This window comes from Jaculus jaculus, chromosome 11 (assembly GCF_020740685.1).
Source record: "Jaculus jaculus isolate mJacJac1 chromosome 11, mJacJac1.mat.Y.cur, whole genome shotgun sequence".
Lineage (NCBI taxonomy): Eukaryota > Metazoa > Chordata > Mammalia > Rodentia > Dipodidae > Jaculus > Jaculus jaculus.
The window spans coordinates 108,373,683-108,388,266 of record NC_059112.1 but is presented as its reverse complement, the minus strand read 5'-3'; the positions used below and the strand labels follow the sequence as shown (position 1 = coordinate 108,388,266).

The window sequence follows — 14,584 nt, the reverse complement described above, 5'->3', positions numbered from 1 at the left end:
GTGGCCTGGAACTCACAGCGATCCTCTTACTTGTGCCTCCCAAGTGCTGGGATTAAAGGCATGCACCACCACGCTCTGCCTTAACTTTTTTTTTTTTTTAAGAAAACAAAACAACAGGGCAAGGTAGGTGGCTCAGGGGTTAAAAGCACTTGTCAGACACAAGTAGCTTACTCTCAGTGTGCCTAAGCTTATGGCTGTGTATGGAAATGTCATAATGAAACCTAGTGATCCCCTTTACCTTATACAATTAATATAGGTCAATAAAAATAATAAAACTGGGCCTGGAGAGATGACTCAGCAGTTACACTGCTTGCCTGTAAAGCCTAGCCTCCTGAGTTCCATTCTCCAGTACCCATGTAAAGGCCGATGCACAAGTGACACATGCACCTGGAGTTTGTCTGCAGTGGCTGGCAGCCCTGGCATGCCCATTCTGTCTCTTTTGACTCTCCCTCTACTTGCAAATAAATAAAAATATTAGAAAAAATAAAACTGGAGCTGAGGAAATGGCTGACTATGGACAGGAGAACTGCTGGGGTTCTCTGGTCAAGAGGAAACATCAGCTGTTGGCACAGAGTGATTCTCTCAAGGGAAGAGACAGAAGAGCTATCAGGACACCTGACTTCCCCATGAGTGTGCATGGTGCAGCTCTGTCAGCACTCACACTCACGTATGTATACAGTACACACACATGCAAAACAAACAAAAAACTGTCTTTTCTAGTTCATTCTTCCTTACTGTCACTTGGCTCCACAGCGGAGGCAGGGTTTATTTGGGAAAGCGCTTGATCCTTGTGCCTCCATCAAACCAATGCTGGGATGACAGCAGAGGACAAGCCAGTCTACTATATTTGGAACTGATGTTGGGACTCTGAGAAAAGTTCCTAGGGTCCAGCTTTATTTACTTTTTTTTTTTTTTTTTTTTTTTTTGAGGTAGGGTCTTGCTAGTCCAGGCTGACCTGGAATTTACCATGTAGTCTCAGGGTGGCCTCGAACTCCCAACGATCCTCCTACCTCTGCTCCCAGAGTGCTGGAATTTAAGGTGCGCGCAAGCACGCCGCAGCTTGCAGCTTTATTTTTTTTATTTTTTAAAAATGTTTTATTTATTTATGTGAGAGAGAGAGAGAGAAAGAAAAGAAAAGAAAAGAAAAAAGAAAGGCAGGTGGAGAAAGAGAATGGGCGCTTCAGGGCCTTCAGCCCCCAGCTTTATTTTTTAATAGAGAAATACGAAGCCGGGCTAGGGAGCTTCCCACGTGTGCGTCCTGCCAACCGCAGTCTTCCGTGTTTCTCGGCTTTTCCCCACCCTTAGGAGGACGTCTCCGCCCGGCCCGCCCTTCCCTTCCCTTCCCTTCCGGCGGCCGCGGGCTCACGTGACCGCCGCCGGCGACATGGCGGCGCTGCTGCTGCCGCTGCCGTGGCTCGCGCTGCTGCTGCTGCTGCCGCTGCTGCTGCTCGTGGGCCGGCGCCGGCGGCGGGCCCGGGCGGCCGCGCACGTGCTGGTCGTGGTGCTGGGCGACGTGGGCCGCAGCCCCCGCATGCAGTACCACGCGCTGTCGCTGGCCAAGCACGGCTTCGCCGTCACGCTCCTGGGCTTCCTCAGTGAGTACCGGGCGGGCGGCGCTTCCGGCTTGCGCGCGGGGCCGGCGGCGCGCGTGCGTGCGTGCGTGCGTGCGTGCGTGCCCACGCCTGGACGCGCGCGTGTGGGGCTCGCTCCTTGCCTTCCGTCTTGTTTGGGACGTGCGCTACTGCGCCGGGCTTTACGTGGGTGAGGGCTGGGGAACTGGACTCCAGTCTCTCGTTTGCGCAGCAAGTGCTTCATGCAGCCCTGCTGGTTTTCAGGATCTTGCTTTGCAGCCCGCTCGAATTAATTGTCATCCTGCCTCCCCCTCCCAAGTACTGGACCAGATGTGGGCCAACGCAGCATCTGACTTTGATGTGTACATCCGGTACCTTAAAGGTGGGGGGTATTCTCACTTTCAGACTCCAAACCCCACAACGAGCTCTTGCAAAGTGACAGGATTCGGCTCGTCCCTCTTACGGAACTCAAGAGTCTTAGAGGTAGGATGAGGTCAACTCCAGAATCTTCCCACCGCATAGTGGTCATGTGTTGGGAAGGTGTGGGAACTAGCAGCGTGCCAAGAGCTCCTTTGTAGAGACGGGTGTTTTCTGACTTGCAGCTGGACCCCGAGTTCTCCAGTATGGAGTCAAAGTTGTATATCAGGCGGTGCACTTGCTGTGGAAGTTAATGGGCAGGGACCCCGCCACCTACATCTTCCTCCAGGTATGTACTGGCCCTGCCTCCCTTTGAGAACCAATTAGCAGTTCACTTGCTAACCTTTTGAGCATACACACACACACACACACACACACACACACACGTTGATGAATAACTTGGAAACTCATTCGTGTATGAACTTTAAAACTTACGAGTAGTAGCTTAATCATGACTGTTAATTGCATTTATGGTTCCCATCCACACTTTCACAGTTTCACACCGAAGGACCTTACGCGTCACACACTGTTTACCATTATTACCTTATTGAACCCTCTCAAGAACCCTCGGGAGTACGTTCTTGTGTCATGTATATTAGAGATGGTGAAGCGTAGACACAGGCTCTACAAATAGCTTATTTTTACACAGCCAGGAGGAGGTGGAGTTATGATTTGAACCTCTGTTGAGTCTGGTTTTAGAATTAAGCTTCTTACCTCTTCTCCACCAACTTTAATGTCCAGAAGCACCCTTTCTTACTAGGTTACACTGGTTCACAGTGTGTAGTATACCAGGAGGTATTTAATCTCACTTCATGGGCACTCAGACTCTTTCTTAAGAACTTTTTAATTTTTAAAATTAAAAAAAAAATTTTAAAATTTATTCATTAGGGAGTGAGCAAGGGAGGGAAAGAAGCAGGCAGAGAGAAAGAGAGAGAATGGGTGTGCCAGGGCATCCAACCACTGCAAGTGAACATGTGGGCCACCTTGTGCATCTGGCTTATGGGAAATCAAACCTGGGTCCTTTGGCTTTGCAAGCAAGTGTCTTAATTGCTAAGCCATCCCTTCAGCCCAGAGTTTTTTAATTTTAATTTTTATTTGTAAGGCGAGAGAGAGAGAGAGAGACTATGGGCACGCCAGGGCCTCTTTCCACTGCAGACGAACTCCAGATGCATGTTCCACTCTGTGCATCTGGCTTTATATGGGTACTAGGGAATCAAATCCAGGCTGTCAGGCTTTGCAAGCAAGCACCTTATCTGCTGAGTCAGCTCTCCAGCCCAAGGGGTTTTAAGAAAATATTTATTTGAGAGAGAGAGAGAGAGGGAGGGAGGGGGGAGAGGGAGAGAGAGAGAGAGAGAGAGAGAGAGAGAGAGAGAGACTGGGTACGCCAGGGATGCTAGTCACTGCACATGAACTCCAGACACATGTGCCATCTTGTGCATCTGGCTTACATGGGTACTGGGGAATTGAACCTGGGTTCTTAGGCTTCGCAGGCAAGTGCTTTAACCTTTGAGCCATCTCTCCAGCCATGTATATGTGTATGTGTGTGTGTGTGTTCTTAATTGGAGTTGTTATATTGGGAAATTCTGTTTCTTTTATGATTTTTTTACCCCTTACTTGGTGAAGGAGAGGGTCTGTCTCATTGTTTATTGAGAGCCCAGTAGAGATTACTGTTTCTTGGCTGTGTGGTTGTCCCTCTTCACTTGGGCTGTGGTGTGAGTTTCCACCTCTGCCTCCAAGTTTCTCTCTTTCCTAGAATCCCCCAGGCCTGCCCGCCATTGCTGTGTGCTGGTTTGTGGGTCTCCTTTGTGGGAGCAAACTGGTCATTGACTGGCACAACTATGGCTACTCCATCATGGGCCTGGTGCATGGACCCCAGCACACCCTCGTACTGCTGGCTAAGTGGTAAGAATCTAGGGGGAGGGTGCAGATATATCTCCCAAGCCCCTTCTGGGTGAGTGGGACAGAGAGAGAAAGGAGCAACCTGGAACAGGAAGAGCATGCTCTGAGCCCAGTCTGTCCTTAGTCTCGGGGTGTGCATCTGTCTTTGGGGATGAGCTGGCTGGGACTGCTGCTGTGGCCTCTGCCCTGCTTAGCTTGACGGTTGCTGGTGAGGACAGCAGGCCAGGCAGCTCCTGATAATGTTTGAGTGGATACGTGCCAGGCTCAGGCCAGGCTTGGATGTGTCTTCTCACCATGTCTCCATCTTCCTCCAGTTAAGGTGCACCGCAGTCACTGTCCTTTTCTAAGTTAGGAGAATGCGCTGAGAGTGATGTCACTATTGCCACACAGAAGGGAGGATTCAGTCCCAGGGAGAACACTGCAGAGCCTTCTTAGTGTCTGTAGAGAAGAAAAGGCTGAAATATTCTAGTGGTATTTATTATCTTCAAGTTTGTGTGTGTGTGTGTGTGTGTGTGTGTGTGTGTGTAGTGTGTGTATGGCATGTATGTTGTTTGTACATGTGTGAATGTAGAGGCCAGAGGTTGGTGTTGGATGTTTTCCTTAATCGTTCTCCAACTTGCTTATTGAGACAGAGTCTCTCACTAAACCCAGAGTTTAGCGAGCTAGGCAGCTTGCTCTAGGGATACTCCTGCCTCTGCCTCCCCAGTGCTGGAATTACAGATGCGTGCTGCCATGCCCAGCATGTGTATGGGTTCTGAGAACCCAGACTCAGGTCCTCATCCTACAAACAAGGGCTTTACCCAGTGACCATTATCTTTTCCTTTTCTGGTTTCTTTTCTCTTTCTTTGTTTCTTTTCTTTTTTCCTTTTCTTTCTTTTCTTTTCTTTTCTTTTTCTTGAGACAGGATTCACTCTAGCTTAGACTGACTTTAAATTTTATTTATATGAGAGAGAGAATGAATGGGCATTCCAGGGCCTTCAGTTGGAATGAATTCCAGACACATGTGCCACTGTGTGCGTCTGGGTTATGTGGGTCTTGGGGAATTGAACCTGGAGCATCCTTTGGTTTTGCAGGCAAGCTCCTTAAGTGCCAAGCCATCTCTCCAGCCCTCAGTTTAGTAATGTTTTCTTTTTTCTTTCTTTGGAGGGAGGGATGACAGTGTCCTCTAGTCCAGGTTGGCCTTGAATGAACAAACTAACTAACCAACTGACTAACTAACTAACTCTTTCTCTGTGTGTGTGTGTGTGTGTGTGTGTGTGTGTGTGTGTGTGTATATGAGCATGCCAGGGTGCATATGAATACCAGATGCATGTGCCACATTGTGTCTGGCTTTCCATGGGCAGCTGGGGAATTGAATCTAAGCCAGCAGGCTTTGCAAGCAAGTGCCTTTTACCTCTGAGCCATCTTCCCTACCCCAGGATCTTGAACTTCTGATCCTCTTGCCTTCACCTCCTGAGTGCTTGCTGGGATTATAGGTGTGCACTACTTTTTTGGTTTATGGGCGCTAGAGGTAGAACTCAGGGCCCCTGGCATGCCAGCAGTGCATTCTACCAGCTGAGCCACATTGCCAACTCACGTCTTAGTAACCGTGACTTGCTAGTCCTTTTTCCCTCCTCTCCTGTGATGAGGCCTCCAGTGTCAGTTTGGAGCCGCCATGTCCCCTGCCCTTCACATTCGCTGAGTCCCCTCTGCGCCATGCTGAGGGCGAGCTGCAGCCGCAGCCTTTGTGGCAGTGGCATAGAGTGACCGGATCCGCCTTCCGGGCCTTTGTTGTGACATCACTGCTGTGTGTGAGGGAGACTGGATTGTACCTGGATAATGGTATGCACAGCGACAGAGTAGGGAAGTCGTGAAAAGGGAAGCGTATAGGGGAGCTCAGGTGGTGCAGGTTTGGGGGTGCCATCTCTGCATTCTCTTTGCTACTGAGAGTTGTTGAGTCTCATGGAGGACTCTGTTGATCTTGAGACAATTCTGTAGGTATGAAAAGCTCTTTGGGCGCCTGTCCCACCTGAACCTGTGTGTGACCAACGCAATGCGGGAAGACCTGGCAGAGAACTGGCACATCAGGTATGCAGGGCCAGGGACTCCCGTGAGCCTACAGATGACACGGAGGCCAGGACTGTCGAGAGCCAGAACACCCGAGAACTCATGCTGAAGTACTCGGTGCTTACCAGTTTTGGGAAGCTGAAGAAAGAGGCAGTGGAATGGGGTTCCTTCCCACCCAGCTGGGGGGGGGGGGGCTCTAGGCATTTTTGGTGCTGAAAATTTGTGTGTTGTCCCAAGTTATTGTAAAGCTTCTTGTCATAGGGATTCCCCAAGTTTCTTTGTTTTTCTGGGTCTTCTGTTTCTTAGATTTTTCTCCCTTTCTTGCCCCCTCTCACCTGAGGGCTGTGACCATCTATGACAAACCAGCATCCTTCTTTAAGGAGACACCCCTGGACCTGCAGCATGAACTCTTCATGAAGCTGGGTCGCACACACCCTTCCTTTCGGAGCTGGTATGTGTCCTGACTTTTCCCTGCAGTCATGGCCTCCTACAAACCTGGGAATGCACTGATTCAAAGGTGTAAACTGAGGCTGCAGCTGCCACCTGTGTCTGAAGAAATTTGATTGGAATGCAGCTGACCTACATGTTGCCAGGGGCATCCTGAAGCCTGTTGTGCTGGTGCATGTTTGTAATAATCCCAGCATTTGGGAGGCCGACGCGAGGATAGTGAGTTTGAGGCCAGCTTGGATTCCATAGTGAAATCCTGTCTTAGAAAGCAGTGATCGCTGGGCATGGTGACACATGACTATAATCCCAGCACTGGGAAGCCGAGACAGGAAGATGGTGAGTTTGAGGCCAGCCTGGGCTGTATAGCAAGATCAGAAAACAACGGCTACTCCAGCAGCAGAGAGTGACTATCTCGCAAAGGCTGAAGTGTTTGCTTTTGGGCCCTTGAAGAGGATCTCCTGAGGGGTTGGGAATGTAGTTCAGGAACAGAGTACTTGCCTAGTATGCATGAGGCTCTGGGTTCGATTCCCAGGAATATATAAGCTAGGCGTAGCAGGGCACATCTGTAATCCAACACTTGGTGTGTGGAGACAGGAGGATATCAGGAGTTCAGGGTCAGCCTTGGCTACAGAGAGCATTTGAGGCCACCCTGCCCCCACCAAAATAATAATAATAATTAAAATTTAAAAAAATAAAACCAGAACTGAGGATATAGCTCAGTGATAGAGAAATTGCATAGCATATGGAGAGCCTTGGGTTCAATCACCAGTACTAACAACAAACAAAATCCCAACTGCTGAAGCCTGAGCCACCTTCCTGTCCTGCTAATGGGTCTCTGTGCTCATGGTGGCAAGTGACCCTGACGGCTATCCTGTCTGTGCCTCTCGGTAGCCAAGCATGTTGACAGGAGGTGTCCCTGCACCCCCATGGGATGATAAGGAAGGTGTGATGGGAAGCCTGTGGAGGTGGCATGAAGTGGCAGATGGGGTTTCCTGGTCTGACCTTGTGCCAGCGAGTAACCACCTTGGTGTGGGGCTAGGAGCCTGTGGCCCAGCTGTGGTGGCCAGTGCCGTCCTGTCCCTGCAGCTGCTCTTATGTCTTTCCTCTGCCCCTCAGCTCGGCACCCGTGGACACGGCCACAGAGAGGTCGTTGTTCACCGAGAGAGACCCTCAGAGTGGCGTGGTGACACGTGCGCCTGGGCGGCCAGCGCTACTAGTGAGCAGCACGAGTTGGACAGGTCTGCCCCTCCCCCGTGCTTGAGTCTCGTCTGCCCCGCACATGAGCTCCTGCCCTCTCCCCTGGAGCAAGGCTGGGGGTCTGAGCTGGACCACGCGTGTCAGGGGTCGTCTGTGACTCTTCTTCTCTCTTGTAGAGGACGAGGACTTCTCCATCCTGCTGGCTGCATTAGAAAGTAGGTGTCGGGCTGGGCCAGTCAGTGGCTCGGGCTTGTCTGGGTCACTGAGCATGGAGGGCTGTGTGTGTGGTGGGCTGCTGTGTGGTTGTGGTCATGGACCATGGGTGGGCGAGCCTGAGGACGGTGGGGGAGGGCTTAGGAAGCTGTGAATCATTGTGGTCAGTGAGTAGCCAGAGCCTGAATTTGAGGAGTATCTTGAGGCTATCAACTCCTTTTCCCATTTACTCACCATCTTATTTTTATCCTTGTTATAATTTCTTGTTTTAAACACAGAGTTCGACCAGCTGACTTTCAGTGGAGACAATCTTCCTTCCCTAGTCTGTGTGATAACAGGTACCATCAGGAATCTTGACATCTTGATATGAGGGAGTGAGGGAGGGAGAGGGGCAAGGGAGGCCTTGACATTGCCTCCACACAGTGGCCTTGAGTTCACTGTGTAGCCTAAGCAGATGATGAACTTGTGATCCTCCTGCCTCAGCCTCCCAAGTAGCTGGGACAGGACTGTACCACCACGCCTGGCTTGGGCTAGAGTTTCCTAGATCCATGTGATAACCGGGGAAAACAAGGCTGGGGGGGGGGGGAGGCTTGTGGCAGGCTGTGAAGTCCAGATGTGAATGAATCTTAGAAGGCAGGACTCGGAGACAGGTGCTTTGAGCCTCTGTGGTTTGCAGCAGAGAGCTCTGTCCAGCACAGAGCTGTGGCCAGCCACAGGGTGGGAAGTAGAGCCAGGGCCAGAGGACTGTTAGGCAATAGCTGTGTAGAACCCTGGCCCTCAAGGAAGAGTCCCTGTGCCTCTTGCACAGGGCACAGGTGCAGATGCTGTTTGTCTGCCTTATCCCCAGGCTTTGTTCTAGTCATCTTGGCAGCCTGCAGCCTTGGGGAGCTCATTGTAGGTGGGAGGGCTCTGGTCAGGGTATACCCCTCATGTGGTCTCAGGGCCTGATTGGGGCCACTGGGGGCAGGGTCATGGCAAATAGCTGCTAAGCAGCAGCTTGCCTGGCAGAGACCTGGGTAGTGGGTGGCTGGGACCAATATGGAGCTGTGGTAGTGACTGCTCTTCTCTGTGAAGGCAAAGGGCCTCTCAAGGAGCATTACAGCCACCTCATCAGTCAGAAGCACTTCCGGCATGTTCAGTTCAGCACTCCATGGCTGGAGGCTGAGGACTACCCACTGCTTCTAGGTGAGTGACCCAAGCTTCAGGGGCCGGCGGAGGGCCTGGGAGGAGCACGCCGTCTCAGAAGGGCTTCCCTGGGGACACAGTACCCACTGCCCGGGAGGAACATCCTCTCTGAGAAGGGGTGGAGAGAAAGATTTTATCAACCTCTGTTTCTGTGGGGTAATCTTGGTTTTTTGTTTGTTTGTTTTTTGAGGCCAAGTCTCACTATAAGTAGACCAGGTTGGTTTCCAAGGGTAGCAGTTCCTCCTGTCTCTGCCTCCAAGAGGGTGAAATTTCAGGCAGTGCCACTGGGTCCAGGTGAAAGCTGTTTTGTGTTGATTTGCTGTGAGTTTCTAGCATTTATTATTATTATTATTATTATGTTTCTTTTTTTTTTTTAAGGTAGGGCCTCACTATAGCCTAGGCTGATCTGCAAATCACTCTTTGCCCAGGCTGCCTCAAACTCAGCAATCCTCCTGCCTCCATCTCTGTAGTACTGGGATTTAAAGGCCTGTGCAGCCTATGTTTGGCTTCGTTTTGTTTTAATTTTTTTTTTTTTTTTTTTTTGGTTTTTCGAGGTAGGGTCTCACTCTGGTCCAGGCTGACCTGGAATTAACTCTGTAGTCTCAGGGTGGCCTTGAACTCACGGTGATCCTCGTACCTCTGCCTCCCGAGTGCTGGGATTAAAGGCGTGCGCCACCACGCCCGGCTTTGTTTTAATTTTTTTTTATCGTGTGTGTGTGTGTGTGTGTGTATGTGCATGTGTGGTCTTGAGTACTGACTTGGGGGTATTTGTTCTTTCTACTTAGCTTGAGATGTGGTCTCCTTGTTTTTGCCACTGTGTGCATGAGCTTAAGGATTTTTCTGCCGCTGCCTCTTATTGCCATGGGTTTATTAGGGTCACAGATGTGTGGGCTTTGTGTGGGTGCTGGGGATTGAACTTGGCCGGCAGACTTATAAGTAAGCACCTTTAACTGCTGAGCCTTCTCCCCATGTAGGGGAAAAAAAAATACATACATATATATATATATGTAATATTTATTTTATTATTTATTTGACAGAGAAGGAGGGAGGGAGGGAGACAGAGAGAATGGGCATGCCAGGGCCTCCAGCCACTGCAAACAAACTCCAGATGTGTGCGCTCCCCCTTGTGCATCTGACTAATGTGGGTCCTGGGGAAATTGAACCTGGGTCCTTTGGCTTTACAGGCAAACGTGGTAACCTATAAGCCATCCCTCCAGCCCATATTTCACGTATTTTTAAATTCATTTACTTGAGAAAGAGGGAACAGAGGGAGGAAGGAAGAGAATGGGCACGCCAGGGCCTCTAGGTGCTACAAACGAACTCCAGATGTATGTGCTACTCTGCATCTGGCTTACGTGGGCCCTAGGGAATCAAACATGGGTCCTTTAGCTTTGCTGGCAAGCACCATAACCACTAAGTCATCTGTGTATCTCATTTTTTTTTTTAAGTGGAAGTTCTTTTAAAAATTATGGTAAAATACATATAACAAAATTTGCCATTCTAATCATTCTTTTTGGTGGTGTGTAGTGTGCATGGCTTGTGTGTATATATAGATGAATGTACCCAGTGTGCACATGGGCAAAGGCCACAGGAGGATGTTGGATGTCCTCGACTGCTCTCTTCCCTTCTTTCCTTGAGACAGTTTTTCACCACACCTGGAGTTCTTGCTGAAGTTTTGCTGACTGATGAGCCCCAGTGACTCTGTCTCCGCTTGCATGACCATGCCCAGCTGTTTCACATGGGCTCTGGAGGTCAAACTCACAGCAGGCTCTTCGTGCTGAGCTCTCTCTCCAGCTTGTTCTAATCATTTCTCCAGGCAGTGCAAGAGTTGTGCGAGCATCTCCATTCTCCACAACCAACACTTTAATTGCCTCACCTGAGACCCTGTACCCACCGCACAGTGACAACAGATTACAGCTGAGCAGAAGACTGAGTAAATGGAACTGAAAACTGTAAACCTTAAGCACAAGACAGTTTCAGACAGGACCCAGTAGTCAGCCTGTCTCTGCCTCTCACCAGGCCGCCTGGCTCATGGCCAGCGTAAGCCACTTGTGTTTAGGGATGGTCTCGTTAGGGACATTTTACCATTTGGTGGGAGGATGTATCCTCGTGTTTCAAGCCTGTTCTTCCTCCTACTTATCTGCAGGGTCGGCGGACCTTGGCGTCTGTCTGCACAAGTCCTCCAGCGGCCTAGACCTGCCCATGAAGGTGGTGGACATGTTCGGGTGCTGCCTGCCCGTGTGTGCTCTGAACTTCAAGTGGTAGGGGCAGACGCTGAACCCTTCTGGGCTTATGTTCTAGATCAGCTGCTGAGAGCAGATCAGCGCTCAAGCTGTGTGAGGTGCCTCAACAGGGCATTAACCTGCATTAGTCTAGGGGTCAAGTGTAGGGACCTTGCAGTCCCTGTGGATGGTCTGAGCCCTACTGAAGTATAGTGGTCTTGGCATGTCCATGGTTTCCATATCCATGGACTCAGCCAATCTCTGGTACAAAATTGGGTTGATTTTGCCTGGTTTTTTTTTTTTTTGGGTTTTTCGAGGTAGGGTCTCGCTCTAGCTTAGGCTGACCTGGAATTTACTATGTAGTCTCAGTTTGACCTCGAACCTTCAGTGATCCTCCTACCTCTGCCTCCCAAGTGCTGGGAATAAAGGCGTACGCTACCATGCCCGGCAATTTTGCCTGACTTTGATTATGCCTGGTAGAAAGACACATGCCTGTAATCTGGAGTGAGTCTTCATGCTGATATGGGATGATGAATAGGGCTGACTTTTGCTTAGAGCTCATGTATGCACCTAAAATGTCCTGTACCAAGGTTCACACTGCTTAGAGAAAGGTGGCTGTGGCTGCCTCCTGTGTCCTGTTTTATGTCCCTCTACTCTCTCACCGTGTCCCTCATGGCCTGTCTCCATAGATGGATGGAGATTAGCTACACCAGAGCCATTGGGGGGTGGAAGACAAGCTTCCAGATGTACTGCCCTGTTGCTGGTCAGGGACTACCCTGTGGATGGAGCTGCAGGGTGTGAGACTTTCCTGTGAGCATAGTTCAGGGCCTGTCAGGACTGAACCTCCCCATGACCCTGAAAAGCCACCCTAATTGTGCAAAACCAAGGCCTCAGGTGTGGATTGGAGGTAAAAAACCAGGAATGCTTTTTGGCACAAAACAGCCACCTCCCTGTTGGGTCCTTTCTCCCTGGCATTTTGACCTGTGTCCTTCCAGGCTCCATCTCCAAACAGACTGACTCTCAGAGATCAACCAGCATTCCTGGCGTGGGCTTCACCTGTGGGGGATGGAGGTTGGATGGGTGTCAGTTGGGCTTAGGTCTCTTGTTTTCTCTGCAGTTTACATGAGCTTGTGAGACATGGAGAGAATGGTCTGGTGTTCACGGATGCTGAGGAGTTGGCCGCTCAGCTGCAGGTAGAGGGTCTATCGTTAAGACAGGGCTTGGAGGGTTGGAGACTGCTTCGCACTGCAGGGGCACTATGTTGGCACTCTGGGGTGTAGAAGGCACAGGGAAGAAGCGCAGGCCTCCTAGGCAGCCTCCCATGCTGTCTGGCAGGATCACACCCAGTCTGCCTCTGGGTTTTGGAGCTCACACCTGTCAGGATGGACCCTGGACTGCCCTCTAGGCTTTTCCTCGTGCTTAGTAAGTGTGTCAAGCTGGGTGGAGAGCATTTTGACTCTGTCTTGCAGTTCTGAGAACTTTCCAATTGTGTCCTGATGTGAATGTGAGAGCAGCTGCACATCATATGAAGACGGGGGCTGGGCTCCAAGAAAGCTTTATGTACACATGGGAGGCAGCGTTTGGCCCACAAGCTGTCATTTGCTGAGCCTGATACAGACTAAGAACCGTCACTGCCTGTCCCTTTCCCTGACAACAGTGTGACTGTGCCTGGGAGGGGAGGGGAGACACGGGGAGGTTGGATGAGCTTCAGGGCATGGGCAGTGAAAGCAGACCTTTCCCTCCAGTATCCTGTGATGGTCAGGGGCTTGGACTTGCAAGGGACACTTCTGGTGGAGAGCCTGAGGTTGGAGCAGTCTCAAGTCAGCCAGGTTGAGGACCAAGCATGGAGCAGAGATGGCTAAAGTTCTGGGGTTTCTTTTCTTTAGGTGCTTTTCTCAAAGTTTCCTGACCATGCTGGCAAACTCAGCCAGTTCCGCAGGAACCTCCGGGAGTCAGAGGAGCTGAGGTGGGATGAGAGCTGGGAGAGGACAGTGCTGCCATTGCTGATGGACAGGTGACTTTGTGGGCTTGAGATGAGGACTCTGAAGTGGATCCATGACCCTGAAGACAGGGCCCTAGCTCGCCCTTGCCCATCTTGAGCCTGCTGCTCCTTCATCCTGGTGGTCAGAAGCTGGAAGGACTTGCAGTGTGAGCTGCCTGGGGAAAAGATCTCCATCCTGTGAGCTCCCCCTGGAGAATGATCTGGAAAGTGCTTGATTTTGGCTTCTTTGAGGCTCTGAGGTACTCTTCTCTCCTGGGATGAGCACATTGCTATTGCAGACAGGTCACCTGTTTTCCTTCAGTTTATGGACTTGACTGGCAAATGACAAGGCAGTTGCCGATTACATTTGAATTGAAAGCATGTTTTCTCATTAGTGTTTTGGACCACCTATACAGCTGTTTATTTGGAATATTCCTTTGTAATAGTGAACAGCAGAGAGGAAAAGGAGAATCTTCCTAAAGGGACTGCTTCACTGTGGTTTTACATGGCCAGCTGGAAGACTTCACAAATCCTCTCCATGAGAGCTACTCCACTCATGTCCTTTATCCAGTAGCCAGTTTATGCCACCTAGAGTTCTGGGTGGGATATTACATAAGGTGGAACCCACGGATGAAGCCACAGGAACCTATTCACAGCAGATGTTTTCAAAATGATGCCTTATAGATGTACTTTGGAAGGAAAAAGGGCCCATCATCCAGGAGTTTGAAGCACATTCTGTACTTTCCAGATTAATTTCCATTTCTCCAATGACCAGAAACAACATGGAAGATGATTTTGAAGTCATTTATTTTATCTTATGCTAATTTTAAGCCAGTAATTTAAAACCTTGAAATACTGACCTGACCTTTTCTGTATAGCTTATAAATACCATGTTCAGATTTTATATGTCTTTTCCAATTCTGTAATTCCACTAAGTGATTTAAATCCACCAAACAAAATGCTGCATATAAAGATGAATTACAATCTCAGTGTTGGTAGTCAAAGTCTTGCTTCTGTTCACTTGAGTTGGGTGCTGGTGAGAACACGTGACTCCCTGATGTCTGTTTTCCTCTATGTAAGAGCCATATGGGATGTACTGCAGTAAAGGGGCTTCTTGTCCCTTGGTCTTTTAATTAAAGGAAGTTTCAATTGATTTAAAACTTTGTCCTTGTCTGAAGTTGTTTGCCTTAGGATTCTTTTTTTTTTTTTCTCCTCAGAAATGTTAACTTGTGAAGTTTCCAAATGCAAATGTTCAATTTTTTTGTTTGTTTTTTTGAGGTTAGGGTCTCTCTCTAGTCCAGGCTGGCCTTGAACTCAGCAGTCTCTACCTCTGCCTCCCAAGTGCTGGGATTAAAGGGGTGCACCACCATGCCTAGCTTGCAAATGTTCAATTTGAACCTGTGTTC

The 14,584-nt window shown here is 49.7% G+C and overlaps 1 protein-coding gene across 2 annotated transcripts; it reads left to right on the top strand.

The window, feature by feature from the left end:
• The first annotated feature begins 1,384 nt into the window (after positions 1-1,384).
• Alg1 (ALG1 chitobiosyldiphosphodolichol beta-mannosyltransferase) lies at positions 1,385-14,338 on the top strand. Of its 2 annotated transcripts, XM_045161690.1 has the most exons (13): positions 1,385-1,595; positions 1,977-2,054; positions 2,174-2,277; positions 3,742-3,890; positions 5,865-5,954; positions 6,274-6,384; positions 7,497-7,618; positions 7,754-7,792; positions 8,069-8,128; positions 8,865-8,975; positions 11,122-11,236; positions 12,315-12,390; positions 13,084-14,338. In XM_045161690.1, exons 1-13 carry the CDS (start codon positions 1,385-1,387, stop codon positions 13,213-13,215), a joined length of 1,398 nt encoding a protein of 465 aa, XP_045017625.1. In that variant the 3' UTR covers positions 13,216-14,338. The 2 variants fall into 2 exon arrangements, with proteins under 2 accessions (XP_045017625.1, XP_045017626.1); XM_045161691.1 differs by lacking the exons at positions 1,385-1,595; positions 1,977-2,054; positions 2,174-2,277 and having other exon boundaries at positions 3,756-3,890; positions 5,853-5,954.
• The last annotated feature ends 246 nt before the right edge of the window (positions 14,339-14,584 follow it).